The 18294-nt window shown below is 43.1% G+C and overlaps 1 protein-coding gene across 2 annotated transcripts in view; it reads left to right on the forward strand.

The window, feature by feature from the left end:
- FILIP1 (filamin A interacting protein 1) overlaps positions 1-16574 on the forward strand; it is a 55559-nt gene extending 38985 nt beyond the window's left edge. Inside the window, exons 4-5 of one of the 2 annotated variants that reach the window (XM_086608268.1) lie at positions 6440-9245; positions 16368-16574. In XM_086608268.1, coding sequence (XP_086464394.1) covers positions 6440-9245; positions 16368-16574 — 3013 coding nt within the window. The remainder of the gene's footprint in view (positions 1-6439; positions 9246-16367) is intronic. The other variant, XM_086608269.1, reaches the window with a different exon arrangement.
- Positions 16575-18294: the final 1720 nt, after the last annotated feature.

The following is an 18294-nucleotide window of genomic DNA, read 5'->3' on the forward strand; positions in this document are numbered from 1 at the left end:
TCCTTGGGATTGCTGTGTGAGTGGCAGAAATGCTGTTGGCCCCTTGGGGAGGAATCAGCCTTCATCAGCCATCCTTAGAGGGACCAAGTCCTTGTTAACGTGCTTCTCTTAACCCCTACTTACTGTCTGTCCACAAAGTGGGATAGAAGTCATTACATCCCATCGCAGCAAACTTTTCAGAATTTAAAGTGCAAAATAAGGTGCTGCGGGAGCAGTATGTCTGAGATGGCTTTGTGCTAGAGCCGCAAGGGGAAGCTCTGTGGACCACCGGGTTGTGTGTGAACTCAGTTAAAAGGTCCTCCAGAGACCTTACCTGCTTCCCTCCTTCTCATCCTCTTCCTTCTACCTGCTGTTCCTCCTACTCCCCCTGTCTTTGATAGCAGAGAACGTAGCTCTCCACCTCTCTTCAGATTGCCCTCTGCATTAGCCCCTCCTGTGAGTGCTTCATTAAACACTAGGAGAGCCTTGGGAAGCTTGGCTTAGTCTGTTTGCAAAGCAGGGAGCTAAACCAGGCCACAACAAAGCTGATATGTGGTGCCAAAATGTTCACACGTACACAAATCGCAGGGGCAGCTCATGTCTGTTTGAGTCATCCTCTGGCTTGCCCTGCTTTACCCGAGTTTCCTTGTGTAGGTGAGTGCCCATTTCTACGCTAGAGATGGAAGAGGTTGCATGAGCGTTTGTGATGTTTTTAATCTTGATGGAAGTACAAATGGGAAGGGCAATGCAAGCACTGGTATGGTTTTCAATAAATGTTTTGGGGGCTTTTCACTTTTGCATGCTCTGAAACATTGTGAAGTGAATGCTTCTTTGAGGGGAGAGGTGGGGTTTTGGAAGTCAATGAGCATCTTTCCTCTGATAACCGAAGCTTCTTTGTATTTTCTTAAAATGTTGTAAGCCACTTTGGAGAGAATGGCTTCTCATATCAGCTATCAGTACTAAGCACGGTTTTTAGTTCCCAGTTTGCTATGTTAATTGTATTTCAAATGTAGTCATGAAGTTTACAATCCTTCAGAAGGTAAGAAAATGTCTACTGACCACTATTTGTAATTCTTTTTGCAAATGTAGGCAAGAACTGATGGTTCTTGCTAAGCTAAGGTCTTGCTGCAGCTACTGCTTTTACCATTTACAAATAAAATAAATCCCATCTAAAATTCAGTAATGCCCATTGGAGCTTTTCTGGTAGGAAACTATTGCAATGTCTTTCAAAAACATGAAACCATTATTCTCCAGCTGTAAGTTATAATTCATGTTGAAGTCTTGCTCTGGTCTGCGAAGAGATGCTGTGAAAATGGTACTGTGGGATTCCTCCTTTGCATCTCAGTGACTGAACTTGCCATACACAGAAATAAAACCGGAAAAACAATGTGTGTGGTTAAGTGAAGTTTGTAGCTTTATTGATTCAATGAATTGATCAGTCTTTAGAAGAATGTTAAACTACCCTGATGGCTGACCAGCAGAGTTAATCCAGCACAGACTCCAGAAAGAAGTCATTCAACCACTCTGCATTTCACATTGGAAGGAGGAGTTACATCCATCCGTGTCCTCTGTCACTCATCCCTCAGGGCAGAGACTGGAACCCTGCCTGTGTTAGATACCTCTTCCTAACTTACCCAGTGTGCTGTTTTCCAAACTCTGTTGACACTGTAAACCAGGACTATGTCTTGCAAGTACATTGACACAAGAACGGGACTTTCTGGCAGCTGCATGTAGCTGATGGGGAAAACTGTATAGTATTGGCCAGACTTGCTTTAAGGAAAAATTGTGATCAGAATCCGAAGGAGTGATTAAACCCAGCCTGAGCAAGGCAGTCAGGACTGGTGGGACAAAGCACAGGAATATAGCCATAATAAAATAAATGAAGACCAAGTGCCAAGTCCTGCACTTGGGTCACTACATCCCCATGCAATGCTACAGGCCTGGGGAAGAGTGGCTGGAAAGCTGCCTGGCAGAAAAGGACCTGGAGGTGTTGGTTGACAGCCAACTGAATGTGAGCCAGCAGTGTGCCCAGGTGGCCAAAAAGGCCAGTAGCATCCTGGCTTGTATCAGAAATGGTGTGACCAGCAGGACGAGAGAAGTGATCGTCCCCCTGTTCTCAGCACTGGTGAGGCTGCACCTCGAACACTGTGTTCAGTTTTGGGCCCTGCACTACAAGAAAGACATTGAGATGCTGGAGCGCATCCAAAGAAGGGCAATGATTCTGGTGAAGGGTCTAGAGCATAAGTCCTATGAGGAGCAGCTGAGGGAACTGAGGTTGTTTAGCCTGAAGAAAAGGATGCTGAGGGTGGATCTTACCACTCTACAACCACCTGAAAGGACGCTGTAGCGAGGTGGGTGTTGGTCTCTTCTCACAAGTAACAAGTGATAGGACAAGAGGAAATGGCCTCAAGTTGCACCAAGGGAGGTCTAGATTGGATATTGGGAAAAATTTCTTCACCGAAAGTGTTGTCAAGCATTGGAACAGTCTGCCCAGGGAAGTGATTGAGTCACCATCCCTGGAGGTATTTAAAAGACATGAGGATGTGGCACTTAAGGACATGGTTTAGTGGTGGACTTGGCAGTGCTAGGTTTACGGATGGACTCGATGATCTTAAAGGTCTTTTCCAACCTAAATGATTCTATGATTCTAGGAAGCCCTCAGACCTCCCTCTTGCTGCCCTAGTGCTGCCTGGTGCGGCTGTGACCAGCTCACGCTGCAGCCTGAGGAGGGATGCAGGACATGCAGCTCCCTGATGCAGAGGGGACCAGGCAAGGTTGCATCAGTAGCTTTTGTAGGCCAGTGTCCTGCCTCATGCCAGTCAGGGTCAGAGACATCTTCCTTTGTGGTACAAAATCAGGGAACAGTGTTGTCCTGGGGTGTTTGTTTTCAGCTGAGCAGTTAACGCTTTGCACATATTCATACATAAGGGTTTGCTGTTTCGTTTATCCCATTCACTGTAAAGGGGGAGTGTGTTCATCTTGAACACTGCATAGCTGTAGGGCACCCGTTCTTCAAATACTGTGAGGACAGATAGCAAGGAGGGAGGGGAGACTACCTGGACCCTCATGGCAGCAGAAAACGACCATGTATTCAGGGAATGATTAGGGCTGCATGTTTTGACATGATACGTGTGGTGGCCCGTGCGGAAAACAGTGGCTGCACAGACCTCAGCAGTGCTTTCCACGGACGAGGAGGCAGTGTAATACCCCTCTCCACAAGGAACCTGAGCAGATCTGTCTGTGTCCCCACTGTGGTCTGGATACTGAGCTCCTGAGACTCTTACTGATGAATGCAGATTATCCAATTTTATCCAAATATTTCTCCCTATCTCTAAAAAAAACCAAACTGAGACAGCAAATACAGTACTGGACTGGGGGTACCAAACTGTTGGGTTGTCAGTGTTTTGGCTGTATCTAGCCCCAAGTTTTATTATTAGAGCTCTCCACTCCTCTGCTCCTCATCTCCTCCTCTCCCCTGACCCAGAATACAGGTCCTTTCAACCTTTTGACAATCCAGAGTGCAGTTGCTCTGGATAACACACTGAAGATACATGTGCTCTGAGTCTCTGGGGTACTTTTAGTGCTGTGTCAGAGCCCAGGCAGGTCTGCATTACTTAGCAAATATTAGCAGCAGCAGTCAGATTAGAAGCCTGGTAATAAATCAGTTGTAAGGGTCAAGAGGGGACAACATCACCTTGTGATCTTGCTGAAATTCGACTTTAACCATAAAGGTATGAGAGTTGTACAAGGATGGAAAAGCAGGAACAAGCTTAAACTCAGCTGTATTTTAGTATTTAGAAGTAACACTGAAAAGGTGTAGATTTTATTTATTACTTTGGCATCCATACAGATTTGGATACTGCTTTCCCACCCATTCTTCACAGAACCAGATTTTAGAAGCAGTTTCCCTGGACATGGAAAACGGAAGTATTGTCATGTGTCTTCCGTGAAAGTTCACTTGTCAAATTTTAGGCGGTCTAGTTTCACCGTGTAAAAGCTGAGTAATGATAAAATGCTGCATGGTGCTTCCTATCTTGTTCAGCGCAGACATGTTGGCAAATTCACCTCCACGTGTTGGCACAGTTACGGTGCTTGATTTTTGCTTTTCCCAGAGGGGCTGGGCCAGTTACTCCCCACTGCTGACTCTCCTGCTAGGTACAGCAAGGCAGGGACAGTGCTAATGCACTTTCTTCTCCTGTTGCTTGATTTCATCCCTGGCATTTCTTTGTCTTAGTTTAGCAGATATTTGGGCTTTTTTCAGTGGCTTTTTTGGCAAGGTTGTTAAAAAGAAAACAAAATGCTGTCTTCCGTTGTTTTAATGTAAAAATTGTAAAATTTTCCTGGAAATGTTCTCTGTTTTGAAGACCTCATTTTCTCATATGTATGTTCATGACTTTGGGAGATTTAGAGCCCTACCAGGTTAGGGCACACTGTTCTGTCATGGCAAATAATATTTTGTGGAAGGATGCATACTATTTCTTTAAAAATGTTGCCTGTGGGAGACGAGGGAGAGTTATTGGCAGAAACTTTTTCATGAAGCAGTATGATAGAGCAGCCAGGGAATATATTGCATGCTAATAAAGTTCCTTCTTCAGTGTGAAAAGTGCATGCTTTGTGAGGGGCAGCGGGTCTTTTTTTACCTTTTGACATTCTAACTTGACCCATAATGAGGCATCCACCAGCACTCCTTTTCAGTCCTTTCCAAAGAGCTGCCAAAACTAAAGAGATTTTTTTGAGAATAATCTGTGACCCAGCAAGGTTGGCTGTAAGGTTTGTTTGTTTTTCTCTCTCCCGCTGGCTCCTGCTATTCTCTTACTCCCACATCCTATCCGACTCTTGTTTTCAAATGCATTCTTCAGCCTTCTCCTTCCCTACCTACTGCATCCTGTGTTCTGCTTTCTGACTTCCTTCTCTTTTCTTATAGCTTTTCTTTCCAGTTCCTGTTCATTCTGGTCCCCGAGGAATGAGGAGTGAAACATTAACAGTTGCTGGAGGACTAAGTTAATATGGCTGTTGTTACAAGTTTAGAGTTCAGGTGAGGGCTCCGAGAGACATCCTTTGTGTATGACATTGTGCCCCGGAGCTCTTTGCACCACTTCATTGCTGGGACAGCAGAGAGGAATGTATGTCTGTGCTTCACCCACTACCATCTACAGTCCAGCATTTAAAATAAAGATACTGATAAAAGTCCATCTTTGCTAAGATATGGATGTTTCAATTATTGCAAGTTAGTTAATAGGTGGTGAAATTGCTCCGCTATTATCACTTCTCTGGCGTGTCTTGGTTACAAAAAAGTCAAAAAGCTTCAGACATAGTGTCACATGTGTCTTGGTAGGGGATATGGGAGTTGCAGGTACTTTGACAGTGATTCAAAAAACATGTCATTTCACAGTAAATCCAGTGTGCATACCTGTGTCTTCTTTTCTAAGTCGTATTGCTGCTTTTACCATAAGGCTGTTACATTAGTAGGGGATATAATCCTGTACTCTTTGTCGGTTGAGGATCACCATCCTCGTAAATCTGTGCTTACAATATGTGCAGGCACTTCCTGTGCTGATGTCAACATGTCCTAATTATAAATCACAGATACAAAATACTTACATTACTTATAATTTCTCCATCAAAACATTACATGGGTAAGGCTGGAAAATTTAGGTCTTTATTAGCTTTCTGAGAATACATCTAATTTGTCTATCATGAGCATTTATATTGTCTGAAAATACAGCTTTACAGACTATATAAAGAAGAGCATTTTCCAGGTGAGGTTAGCTGTAGCCAAAGGTTTGATTAGTCTGACCCTTGCAGTCCACAAAATCTACTTTTGTAAATGGAAACGTGCCTGGAAGAACAAACCTTTCAACATAATAGTCGCTGTGCTGGCAAATTTATCTTCCTGCTAATTTCTTATGCCTGTGATGCCCAGATGGTTATCAGTTGTGTGCTAATGTAATCTTCTGTCCTGCTGGTCTATTTATAACCAGAATTGATTCATTTATGTATGGCTGTGTATAGCAGTTGGTTTTCATTTTTATCTTATTTTACACATTTTTGTGTATGCAAGACATAAGGAGGAATCCACCTTGTAAAATAAGTTTGGTATAAATGGATTGGTGAGTAGGTAAACCTGTCCTTTTGGGATACTATATACTTTTGCCAACATCATCCTAACAGAAAAATAAAGATAAAGGAATTAACCTGATGTGTTTGTTATCTGTACAAGTATAAAATGTCACTGCTTTTCAGATTTCTAGATGATTTTATAGAGTTTTGAGTTAACTTTTTGTAATTTAAAATATTTGGTTTGGGAATGTAACTGTGGTAGGCAGTTATTTCTTGAAAGATTACCTAGGTTATTCATGAAAAAAATATTAATAAAATGAAAGTGATTTAAAAAATGGAGAAATACACCAATACACATATATATATATTAGCTTAATACAGCTCTTCTAACTTGTTTCAGGTTGAAGAAACTTCTTGAGCAGGAGAAGATCTATCAAGCTCGGAAGGAGAAGGAACATACAAAGAGACTCAATAAACTAAGGGAAGAACTAGTCAAGCTCAAATCATTTGCACTCATGCTGGTGGATGAAAGACAAATGCATATTGAACAACTTGGTCAACAAAGCCAGAAAATACAGGACTTAAATCAAAAACTAAAGGAAGAAGAAGAAAAGATTAAAATTATTAGTGCAAAAACAAAAGAAGATGGACAAAAACTGATGAAGTTAGAGGCAGAACTTGAACGCAAAACATCATCGTTTTCTCAAGAACATGAGGAGATGACTGCTAAACTGGCTAATCAAGAGTCACATAATAGACAGCTAAGGCTTAAGCTAGTGGGGTTGACGCGCCGAATAGAGGAGCTAGAAGAAACTAACAAAAATCTTCAAAAAGCTGAGGAGGAACTTCAAGAACTAAGAGATAAAATAGCAAAAGGGGAATGTGGGAACTCTAGCTTAATGGCAGAAGTGGAAAACCTCCGCAAGCGTGTGCTTGAAATGGAGGGGAAAGATGAAGAGATCACAAAAACTGAATCCCAGTGTAAAGAGCTGAAAAATAAACTGCAAGAGGAAGAGCACCATAGCAAAGAGTTGAAACTTGAAGTGGAAAAATTGCAGAAAAGAATGTCAGAACTAGAGAAGCTAGAAGAAGCTTTCAGTAAAAGTAAGTCTGAATGCACCCAGCTACACTTAAACTTGGAGAAAGAAAAGAATTTGACTAAAGATTTGATAAATGAGTTGGAAGTGGTGAAGACTCGAGTGAAAGACCTTGAGGCGTCAGAAAGCAAGTTGGAAAAGGCTGAAATAAGCTTAAAAGATGACCTTACAAAGCTGAAGTCATTTACTGTAATGTTGGTTGATGAACGAAAAAATATGATGGAAAAAATAAAACAGGAGGAAAAAAAGGTTGAGGGTCTAAACAAGAATTTTAAAGTTGAACAAGGGAAAGTTATGGATGTAACAGAGAAACTGATAGAAGAAAGTAAGAAATTTTTGAAATTGAAATCCGAAATGGAGGAAAAAGTGTCTAGTTTGACAAAGGAAAGGGATGAGCTAATTGGCAAATTGAGAAGTGAAGAAGAAAAATCCTCTGAACTAAGCTGTAGAGTTGACCTGTTGAAGAAAAGAATTGATGGTATAGAGGAAGTAGAAAGAGAAATTACAAGAGGTCGAGCCAGGAAAGGACCAGAGCATGGTTGTCATGAAGACAACAAGATTAAAGAACTTACTGTTGAAATTGAAAGGCTGAAAAAACGTCTCAAACAATTGGAAGTGGTTGAAGGAGATTTGATGAAGACAGAAGATGAATATGATCAGCTAGAGCAGAAATTTAGGACTGAGCAAGATAAAGCTAACTTTCTTTCTCAACAGCTGGAGGAGATGAAGCTCCAGATTGCCAAAACCAAAGCAATAGAAAAAGGTGAAGCAGTGAGCCAGGAGGCAGAGTTGAGGCATAGGTTTCGTCTGGAAGAGGCCAAAAGCAGAGATTTGAAAGCAGAAGTTCAAGCTCTAAAGGAAAAAATCCATGAGCTGATGAACAAAGAAGACCAGCTTTCTCAGCTCCAAGTTGATTATTCCGTTCTGCAACAACGGTTTATGGAAGAAGAAAATAAAAACAAGAGCATGGGGCAGGAAGTTCTGAACCTAACAAGAGAGCTGGAGCTTTCTAAGCGTTACAGCCGTGCTCTGAGGCCCAGCATAAATGGACGAAGAATGGTTGATGTTCCGGTGACATCCACTGGTGTGCAAACAGATGCCGTAAGCAGCGAAGCAGTAGAAGAAGAAACTCCAGCAGTGTTTATAAGGAAATCCTTCCAGGAGGAGAATCACATCATGAGCAATCTGCGACAGGTAGGTCTGAAGAAACCCATGGAGCGTTCTTCAGTGCTTGAGAGATATCCTCCAGCAGCGAATGAACTTGCAATGAGGAAATCTTGGATACCATGGATGAGAAAGAGGGAAACCGGGGCTCAGGCAACTCCTGATAAAGGAGCCCGAACCCACGGTAGTCCAGCGCATCCGGGAGAGGTTGTCCTTTCACCAAAGCAGGGTCAGCCTCTTCATATTCGGGTGACACCAGACCATGAGAACAGCACAGCTACTTTGGAGATAACCAGTCCAACCTCAGAGGAATTTTTTTCAAGTACCACTGTCATTCCTACTTTGGGAAATCAGAAGCCACGAATAACCATCATTCCCTCTCCAAACGTTATGCCCCAAAAAGGGAAAGGCAGTGAAAGTCCCATGGGCCCAGATCGTTCTATGTCTCCAGTCACTATAACAACATTCTCCAGGGAAAAGTCCCCAGAGGGAGGGAGAGCACCCTTCGCCGACCGACCTGCATCACCCATTCAGATTATGACAGTATCAACCTCCGCAGCACCGGCAGAAATCTCCGTCTCTCCGCAGTCACAAGATATGACCATGGGAAGGGCTGTCTTCAAAGTAACACCGGAAAAACAAACCGTCCCGACTCCGATCCGCAAGTACAATGCCAACACCAACATTATTACGACAGAAGACAACAAAATCCACATCCACCTAGGTTCCCAGTTTAAACGCTCTCCCAGTGCTGCACCTGATGGTGCCAGCCCTGTGATAACAGTCAGACCGGTGAACATGGCGGCAGAGAAAGAAGTTGTTACCGGTACCGTCCTTCGGTCGCCCCGGAACAACCTGTCCTCACGACCTGCAGCAAGCAAGGTGACCAGTACTATCACTATAACGCCTGTTACAACGTCTTCCACACGAGGAACACAATCAGTGGTAAGCAGCATAGTCTTATTACGTAGTCTTCGTGGTGAGGAGAAGGGAAACCAAAGTTTGGGTTTGGAACACCAGAAAGAATGGGTGGGGTGAGGAGAAACTCTTGACTTCCCTACGTTTGTTTCACGTACGAGCTTAACTACAAAATCGGAATTTGGTAGATTCAGATATTTTTGTGCTAATTTGGATGCTGGTATACTTTTGGTATTATCTCCCAAAGGAGTAACTTTCAAAGGAATTCCCTGCAAAGTTACTGAAAACAATGTCAATCCTGTAAAATTGCAAGTGAGAGACAGAGAGGGTGAAAGAACAGTGGAGATGACAGAGCAGGAAACTGTTTCTGGTTTGGTGAGTGCAATTTCCGACTTCTGAGAATACCCATAATGATTTTTGGCCCGGCTGGCAAGTCAGAGTCCGATCATGCAGACTGGTATTTCTTGGGCGTAATCGTATTTGTAATTCAATTAATACCGAACTCCAGAGGAATAAATAGCCAGACAGGGTATCGTTGCCTGCAACTCCAGGTCTCTTTTGGTCAGTAAATACTAAAGCTCTTTCTGTTCCTCTGAAATCCTCAATTTTTATCAGGGCCATATTACAATCATGCTGCTTCTAATATATTTTTGCTGCTTTCCCTCTGTGCCTCTATGGTGGCTCTCCAGTTTCTTTTTCATACAAAATCTTATTTAAATCAGTCTCTCACCTCCATCTCTAAACACATTGGGCAATGTCTATTGATAGTCCTCCCCCAAGGTTTACTATTGGACATGGTTTTGCATTGTTTTCGTTAGAAATACACTGGGAAATAAGAATTTAACCAAAATACAAAACCAGTAGTAGTGTGTTAGTCCAAAAGCTTATTTAGCTAGACACAGACTGTAGCAGATGCTTAGGAGGAAGATTATTTTGAGTGGGTAAACACGCAGTAATGTTTCCCTCAGCGTCTGTTCCCAGTTTTTGGCATTAGGTGGGTATTTCTTTTCTGAACCAGGGCCTGTAGCAACATCTTTGTGTTTAATAGACCGTGGCGGAGTTTTCTTCTATTTATTCTTCTAATTGCTTTTTGAACTCATTTATACTGTTGTTTCCACAACATCAGGGGGCAGTGAATTCGGTCGTGGGCTCTGGGAAAATGCTCTTTTGTTTGATACCTTTTATGCAATACCTTCATTGGTTACAGCCTCTTTCTTGTATCTTGACAAATACTGAATAGTCATCCCCTGTTCATTTGTCCGTGCTGCTCAGGAGTCTGCAGACCCCTACAACACGCCTCTTCAGGCATCTCTTTCCAAGCTGAAATGTCAAAGTGCATTTAAGATACAGTTCCACACTTTTGGAGAGAGGCTGCCATTCCCATTTAAGCCCTCTGACTTAAGAAAACTTGCATTCGCCATACGGATCTACTTGGGATTGCATGTGCGTGCCCTCTCTCTCTGCCCTCTCTCTCTCCCCACATATATAGTGTACTGTAGATATTTTACTGTACAGTGTTGTCCTACTAGAGGCAACTGTTAATTTTTTAAAAAAGTCTTGAATTAGTTCATTTGCAAACTCCTTTGTCTCTCAGAAGCTTGGAAAACTTGTTTTTTAAGAGTGCCTCATTCTTTTTCACTAGATGTCTGTCTCTACTGTGATGATGCACTGAACCATGGCAGACAACACTTTTTTGTTTTGTTTTTATCTGGCTAAAAAGTGGCTTCTTTCTTCACTTCATCCTCCCCAATTTGGAATGTAAGGAAAATAGTTCAACCATAAGATTTACTTTATCATATGCTTCCCTTTTTTAAAGTCCCTAGTCAGATAAGCAGGGAACTTTGAACAAGCCCAAGTGTGCCTTTTCTTCCCTAACCATCCCCCCCGCCCCCCCCAAAAAAAAAGTTGTATATTCACCATCTGTTTTGCAAATGACTACTTTACAAACACATTTCAATACCCTTAGTCAGAAAAAACAAGTTGTGATCGTTTACTCAGTAACCCTAGAAGAAACCAACATTGATACAATTTTGAGAGTTTGAGTTCATAAAATCAAAGACAACAAACTGATACAAAACTACTTTCTTAGCTCACTGGTTTTAATTTTTTTCTTAACTCTTCTCATACAAGATGCTTTGTACAGTGTATTAATGCAGTGTCAAGCTACCAAGGCAAAAATCATTGTGAAGTTCCTAGCTCTCGTCTGTTGGTATAACAAATTTGCAGTTATTGTTTTCATATTTGAAAACATTTAGCTCTTCTTCCAATTTGAATTTGTAGAGTTCATCTTCAATACTGCAGGAGAAGTTAATTTTAAGGTGCATACATGGTACTTCTAAAGGTTCATCCTCAGCTGTGGTGTCTCCTTGCCTATATGGGTCCAAAATCAGAGACTGTGGTTTCATGATGGATCATCATGATGTTTGAATCCCATGGATTAAGGGGTGTTATTGTTTTGTTGATTTGCACCAACATACACTCTAGAGCAGCTAGAGATTTATATTCTCCTGATCCAAGTCCTATTGTGAGTCTGCAACAGTTTTGATTTAGATAAAATGAGACCTTGATCCAAAGAAAGACACAGGCACCTGAAGGAGAATGTGGGAAGTTTTTGAGCACTTAACCAAAATGATCAACCAAAAAAGGCACCATCAGTGACTGTTTCTCCACTGCCACCTGAACTTTCTGGACTCCAATGTTTTGGAGGCACTTCATGCTCTGCCTGCTGCACAAAGGCAGGGCTGGCCAGCTGAGCAACTGGCCTCATCGCACCAGCACTGCCACCCAGCGTAGTCCAGTCCCACAGGGATCTCCGCAGCAGGAGCTTTGGTGCATCCTGGATCCCAGTGCTGATGTGATGGAGACTGTTTGGCCAGTTGGATTGAATTAAGCATGTATCAGAACCATTGCCACTTTGATTAAAAAAAAAAAGAACCAAATCCTAAACTGGTAACTGCCTTTTATATGATAGCCTATAGATTTGGGTAATATAATTATAATTACTTCTCCACAGAAGTGGAAAAATTGGGTTTTGGTCCTCCTTAGCTTGATTAGAGTCAAGCCCACTCCCAGGAAAATACTTGGACCACCCTAGCAGACCTAGCAGATAATGTTTTTGTTACAGATGGACCACTGAACAGACAAACATTCAAGATTCTGAGACCAGAGGATATGCAGACCAAAATGAGCCTGAAACTGCAGCCTGGTTGTTCGTCTTGCCTTAGCACATTAGCCCAAGTCCCTGTTCCCAGGACAGTTCATATAGTTTACATTAAAAAAAAAAAAGAATAAAACTAAATATGATTTGGGAAAAGACCAACTGTGGTGCCTGTATCCTGGTTTTTGATTTAGGCCTTAAATTTGGCTGTAGGATTGCTGGTGAATTTGATCTTCTTTGGCTACCAGGATGAGCGTCAGTCCTATAATCACTTCATCCCTGAGCTCCTCATCTCCTACAAGTCTGGCATCCAGTGCAGGCTGTTTACGCTGCCAGGGTACACAGTGAATTCGGTGACGTGCAAATCTGCAGGGAGCAGAGGGAATCCTGGCTGCAGCAGAGCCAGCGCAGTGGCACGGCACCAACCACGCAGGGTGTCCTGTGACCGAGGCAGCGGCGCGTGGCTGCAAGGCTGTTGGGTGCCAGAGCCAACTGGGCACACGTTAAAGCAGCTATAAGGCTACTTTCATTTGTGCAGCATTTAATTTTGAGATCAGCATCTAAATTTAGTTCTTTGCAGGTGTCCCATATATAGTCTAAGCTTCTGTTAGAGTTACTAGAGAGCGGGGAGTCAGCTCACTCATCGTAGAGAGGTGCATGGTGCTATCTATGTGCCCTATGGCAGTTGAGAGATGTCCATGAGGCTGGGAGATATAACATGGACCTGTACCTTTCTGCAGTGGAAGCTGACAGGATACCTCAGATGGCACAAGATGCCTCAGTGCGGGCAACTGAGTCAGTACGGAGTCATCAGTACCCTTGCCAGCACTGAGCCCTGTGCGCTGGCTTGGTGGAGACTGGAGGGTGATTCAGTTGAGATGCCACTAGCTTCAGTGTGAGCTGAATTACCCACAGGGCTCCACTGACTGTATATTAGATCTCAAGTCCCACCCTTTCAGGATTCAATTGCCTAAACATACTTCTTCAGTGTCATTTTAAGTGCTGTCAAGTAGCCTACCTGACTTCCAGCTGCTTTATCTGAGGTTGCAGGTCTCCTTGGGTCCTCTGCCTGGTAAGCCCTATGCAGATAGCTTGAATAGCCCAGGGCATCTCAAGTTGCACTAGATACTTCTGTTAACCACTACACTGAACCATTTCTGTCCAGGGCAAGCTGGTTCCTGATCTGATTGAGAACAAGTGCTGAAAAAGCACCTGTGTTATGAAAATATTCCAAAAGTATCTGTGTGCATGAAAGCACTCTTTTTGTATGTCAGTAAAACGCCCTAAGTGGGATCTGTTATAAACCACTAAAACATGCTAAATGTTCTGTACATTCAAATTGCTTTTTCCTCCTTTAATGGGACTGTCCAGTGTTACTTTAACCCCAGTGTCTGCAGCGAGCGCTGATTATTGACCTAACCAGCTTAGCGGCTGCATGTATTTATCTCACTCTTAGTAAAGTATTTACTAACCTGGCTCTGGCTCCCTGTGCTGTTCCAGCACCACGTGCAGCCCATTCAGAGCCAGCATCGTTCCGTGGCCAGCAGGCCATGTCTCGGGTGCTCCATGCCGACTGCGTAAGAGTTGGCTTCTGGTTGGAGCCGCGTTCCAGAAGAACTGGGAGAACTCAAGAAGAACTTCTGTATCAATCAGAAGACAGCAGCCTACAGACAAACAGGGCTGGAGGGAATTGCTTAGAGCTTGGTTCTTTAAAGAAATGACCAAGAGACAGTCAAGTCCTGTGGGTGTTCTCTGCCACAGACGCTACAGATGCATACCAGAGAGTGTCCTCTGCTTGCTTACCCCGTCACTCTCGCCGAAGGGGGCTGCTTGGTGAAGAGCCACCTTTGTGCCATTTCGCTCAGCAAACACAAAATGCTTTTGCAGCTGCGTGTGAAGCAGGCATTGGCTTCCATATGATCAACACGTTAGTATGCCATAAGGAAGGCAGCTAAGACGTTTATAGCAAGTTAGAGTTCTTTTTAAAGTGCGTTTGAGTGATTTAGGCTTGAAATGAGTAACTTGAAAGCACCCAAATCCTTAGTTAATAATTTACATGTGAATAAAGCTGAAGAAATGCCTGAGATTCCAGCTACTTCATTTGATTGCCTCATGTTTACACACTGTGGAGCTCTTTCAGGGAGTACAAGATGTTTGTCATTTGGGTTCCCTGGGATGTTGACATATTTTCCAAGGCTGATGGAATGCATTTGCATGTTTTGCCCTACAGAATTGTATGGGCCTAACTTGTTTTGACATCTACATGTGAGTTCCATATTAGCCTTTAGACTGCTATTGTAAATGTTGCTTTTAGTTATTGAAAATGGCTTCCTTCCTGCCAGGCAGACAGCATTCAAGTTTTCCAATTGTGATTTTTTTTTTTTTTTGTGCACGCATCGGGTTTTGAACTGTTCTTAGAAGATTAAGGAATGGTTTTTCTGAATACTCAGGATGCAGACAGAAGACTGATGCTACTGGCTGGAAATCATTCGAGAGAGAAAAATGCTCCTTTGAGGAGTGTTTTTTAAGAGCATTTTTAAGTAAACGTGCAAATACATGTTGCAGTCGACGTGATCCCCTAATTCTGTCTGTTTCAGCAGTTTAGTTTTGTTTTGCTTACATGTTGTAAGTGGCAGAATTCAGTCATTTAGCAGATGGGTCTATCTGGGATTCCAGGACCTTATGAATATTTGTGAGATCTGAGTCTTCATCCGTCACCTGAACAGAAAAAAGTCACACAGGAAATTCAGCTGAGACACTGAAGTTGTCACCATTAACATTTGTGTCTGTATTGCACACTGCAGAAGATAAAACATATCTTCCTTTCAGAATTGTCATAAGTATTTTCTTTAGGTTATGGTCCCTAAGGGGAAACTTCCAGTTTTGGCCTTGCAGAGTATGTGCAACATTATCCGGCCAGTGGAGACAGAAAGTACCATTTGGCCTTTTTGAATATTTTTGTCCTATCCAAGTGCTCTCTGTGTGTTTACACAGTGGGATTCATTTGCCTAGATGTGTGTACTGATTGCATTTTCAAAGCTATAAGATAGCCAGCCTGGCCTCCAACTGGTACTCCAGAAGGGCACAGATCTCTGGCAGGAGCCATGTCGGGTCTGCCAGCCCCATGCTTGGGTCCTCAACCGTTTAGGCCATTTTTAATTTTTTTTTCATTCTGAAGTCCTCAAACTTGAGAATAAGTGTGCTTGGTAGGCTGTTGTCCAGGGCACCAGATTGGCAGAGAAAGTAAAGTGACCATGTCCGCACAGCCTTGGGGTATCCCTGGAAACCTAGGCTGCCTGCTTCACCCTCATCAGTTCAACAAGTTGTGACTAGAGCTCAGAGGGGGAGAATCCTCTCCCACATCCCTCCTCCCACAGCTACAGGAAGAGGAAATCCAAATCTTTGCTCTGTCTCTCTCTGCCAGCCCCCTGCACTTCCCAGTGCAGAAATAAGTGGCCCCAGCCGTGGCCCCAGCCATGGCCCCAGCATGTTTTGGGAAGCAAAGTTGAATTTTATCTATAATGCTGAGAAGTCTTGCCCCAGCTCTGAAAATATGGCAGTTACTCTGGGTTCAGCATTAGCCTCACGTGACTATACTGTTTCGAGGGCCCATGCTAGTCTCTGTGCAAGATGCTAATATTGTACCTGTCTTGACAGCTAAGCCAGTGTTTCGGTAGCCTCTAAGGCCGTCCTGCACTGTGTTGTGCTGTGGAATTGGAGTTTTGCAGGGATTCCCATCCCTGTGACATCTTGATCCAAAACACCGGACCTCAGCTCTGGGAAACTCGTTTGATCCTGACCTTACCTTCAGCCTTACTCTAACAATATGTGCTACGGCCAGGTTCCAGTGAACATTAATTTGTTAGTAGGCATGATGTGGGACATTGTTGCTTGAGAGGTAAATGAAGAACCAATGAAAAGTATAAGGTTGAGCATACATGAGAAGAAAGTCCTCTGTTCATGTCATTTCTCTCTGTCTCTCTCTTTTGCAGACAGGACAGGATGGGTCATCCCCGAGACCTACACCCACCCGCATTCCTGTGTCAAAAGGTATGAAAGCAGGAAAGCCAGTAGTGGCAGCCCCAGGAGCAGGAAATGTGCCAAAATTCGAGCCTCGTGCCGAGACTCAGTCTATGAAAATAGAACTGAAGAAATCTTCGGCCAGCAGCTCTGCCTCCCTGGGCGGGGGTCAGGGCTGATGGCGGTGGCTCAGGGGGTATGTTCTGCAGGTTTGACTGCTACCATGGAAGTCAGCGCCCTGTCTGCGTAGTTGCTCACGTTTGCTTGTACTAATAAAGTCCTGCCACTGTCACTTACAACAAACTAATAAGTGTGTGCACTAACTACTTAAGTAACAACATTCTTTTGTTTTCTTACTGAAGTTTAAAAAAATTTTTTAAAAGGCAGTTGTACACCAGGAAGATTTTCAGCCTAGGAAGTGAGAACGGGGCAACTGCACTAGGTTATTAATCTAGTTCAGGAATTCTTAATGACAGACTTGGTCACTTTTTAATAGATTGAGGGAAGTTTGGTTGCTTTTGCTAGATTGTCTTCCACCTTAACGGATCACTTTCCACCTTCGCTTCGCTATGGCACTTTCCTTCCTGCCTGTGATCACACTATTGAGATGCCACGTTGCCTAGGGAAGCAATGCCAGGAGACAGCACACTTGAGGTCCTGTTTTAATGGAAGCTAGTACCTCAAGTGCAGGAGGGAGATGGAGAGAGAAAGAATGGGCACCCTGTGACCAGCCTTCTCTCTAGGAAGCACCTATCCAAATCAGCATTTCTCAGTGGTGAGCTGCTTTCTCGAGGCAGTTACAAAATTCAAGGGGGTAGGGAGGTTGCACAATGTTCAGCAGCAGCAGTGCCAAGCAGCAGCTTATTTCTTCCAGAGGGGGTTAACACTTGTAGATAGTACTTAACAACCAGGTCCCTGACTTATGCACCCTGGGATACTGCCAGCTCAAGGGTCAGATGAAGGCAAGTGAGCCAAAAGGTGTTTAGCCTTTAGAAAAAGCTTGAGAAGCATTGATCTGGCTGAAATCAATGAAGTCCATTTGTGCTTGCTCCAAAGACCACTAAAAGCTGTGAAGCAAGTCACTCCATTGACTTCACTAGGTTTTCAGTTTTCCTGGTTGGATGAACTTGTGCTATATTTAAACCTCAGTTGCCAAGCATCCTTATGTGTTAGAGGGGAAGTCAGCACAGGTTGCTGGTGGCAGGATTTGCTATCTAAAGGCACAGCTCAGGTACTGACAGTGAAAGACATCAGGTTTGGTACGGAAGTTACTGTCAATTCTCAGTTGTTCTAAATAGTTTGTCTTAAATACAGACTGCCTCAAGATAACCATGGCAATTCATTGTTTTTCCTTCCCTCTTTGTGATTTCCTCATTTATATGTTTGCATTTTTAAGCATGTTTTAAGGAATTGTTCCAGCATGGAAATGGTGTGGATGCCAATGATTGTTATGATTGCTTATTTAATAATAGTAAAGTCATTAAAGGGCATTTCCATTAAGTGATCAATTTCCACAGAAGAAAGTCACAACCAAAAGAAATGGATCCGAGCACACTGATAAATGAGGGTTTTAAAGCTTGTACAATACCTCAACCACCATAGCACGCTGTAAAGTACCCAGTGGTTAGAAATAGCTTTCAGAAGGCAAGGCAGGAAGACCACCAATAAATGCCAAATACAATTCACAGAAAAGAAAATGCACCAGTGGGTGAAATATTAAATAGCTTTCCGTCTGGGAGAAGAGATTCGATGGAAGAATCTGCCACAGAAGGTCAACAAAATTATATTCAGTCCAAGCAATGTTTAGTCTTCAGTCTGCACTTTGCATTGCTCTCCAATTTAAGATCCAGATATGGCCGTTATCCCAGCATAAAGCTGGCATTTTGTTATTCACATGAA

The sequence above is a fragment of the Tauraco erythrolophus genome, chromosome 2, assembly GCF_009769465.1.
Source record: "Tauraco erythrolophus isolate bTauEry1 chromosome 2, bTauEry1.pri, whole genome shotgun sequence".
Taxonomy (NCBI): domain Eukaryota; kingdom Metazoa; phylum Chordata; class Aves; order Musophagiformes; family Musophagidae; genus Tauraco; species Tauraco erythrolophus.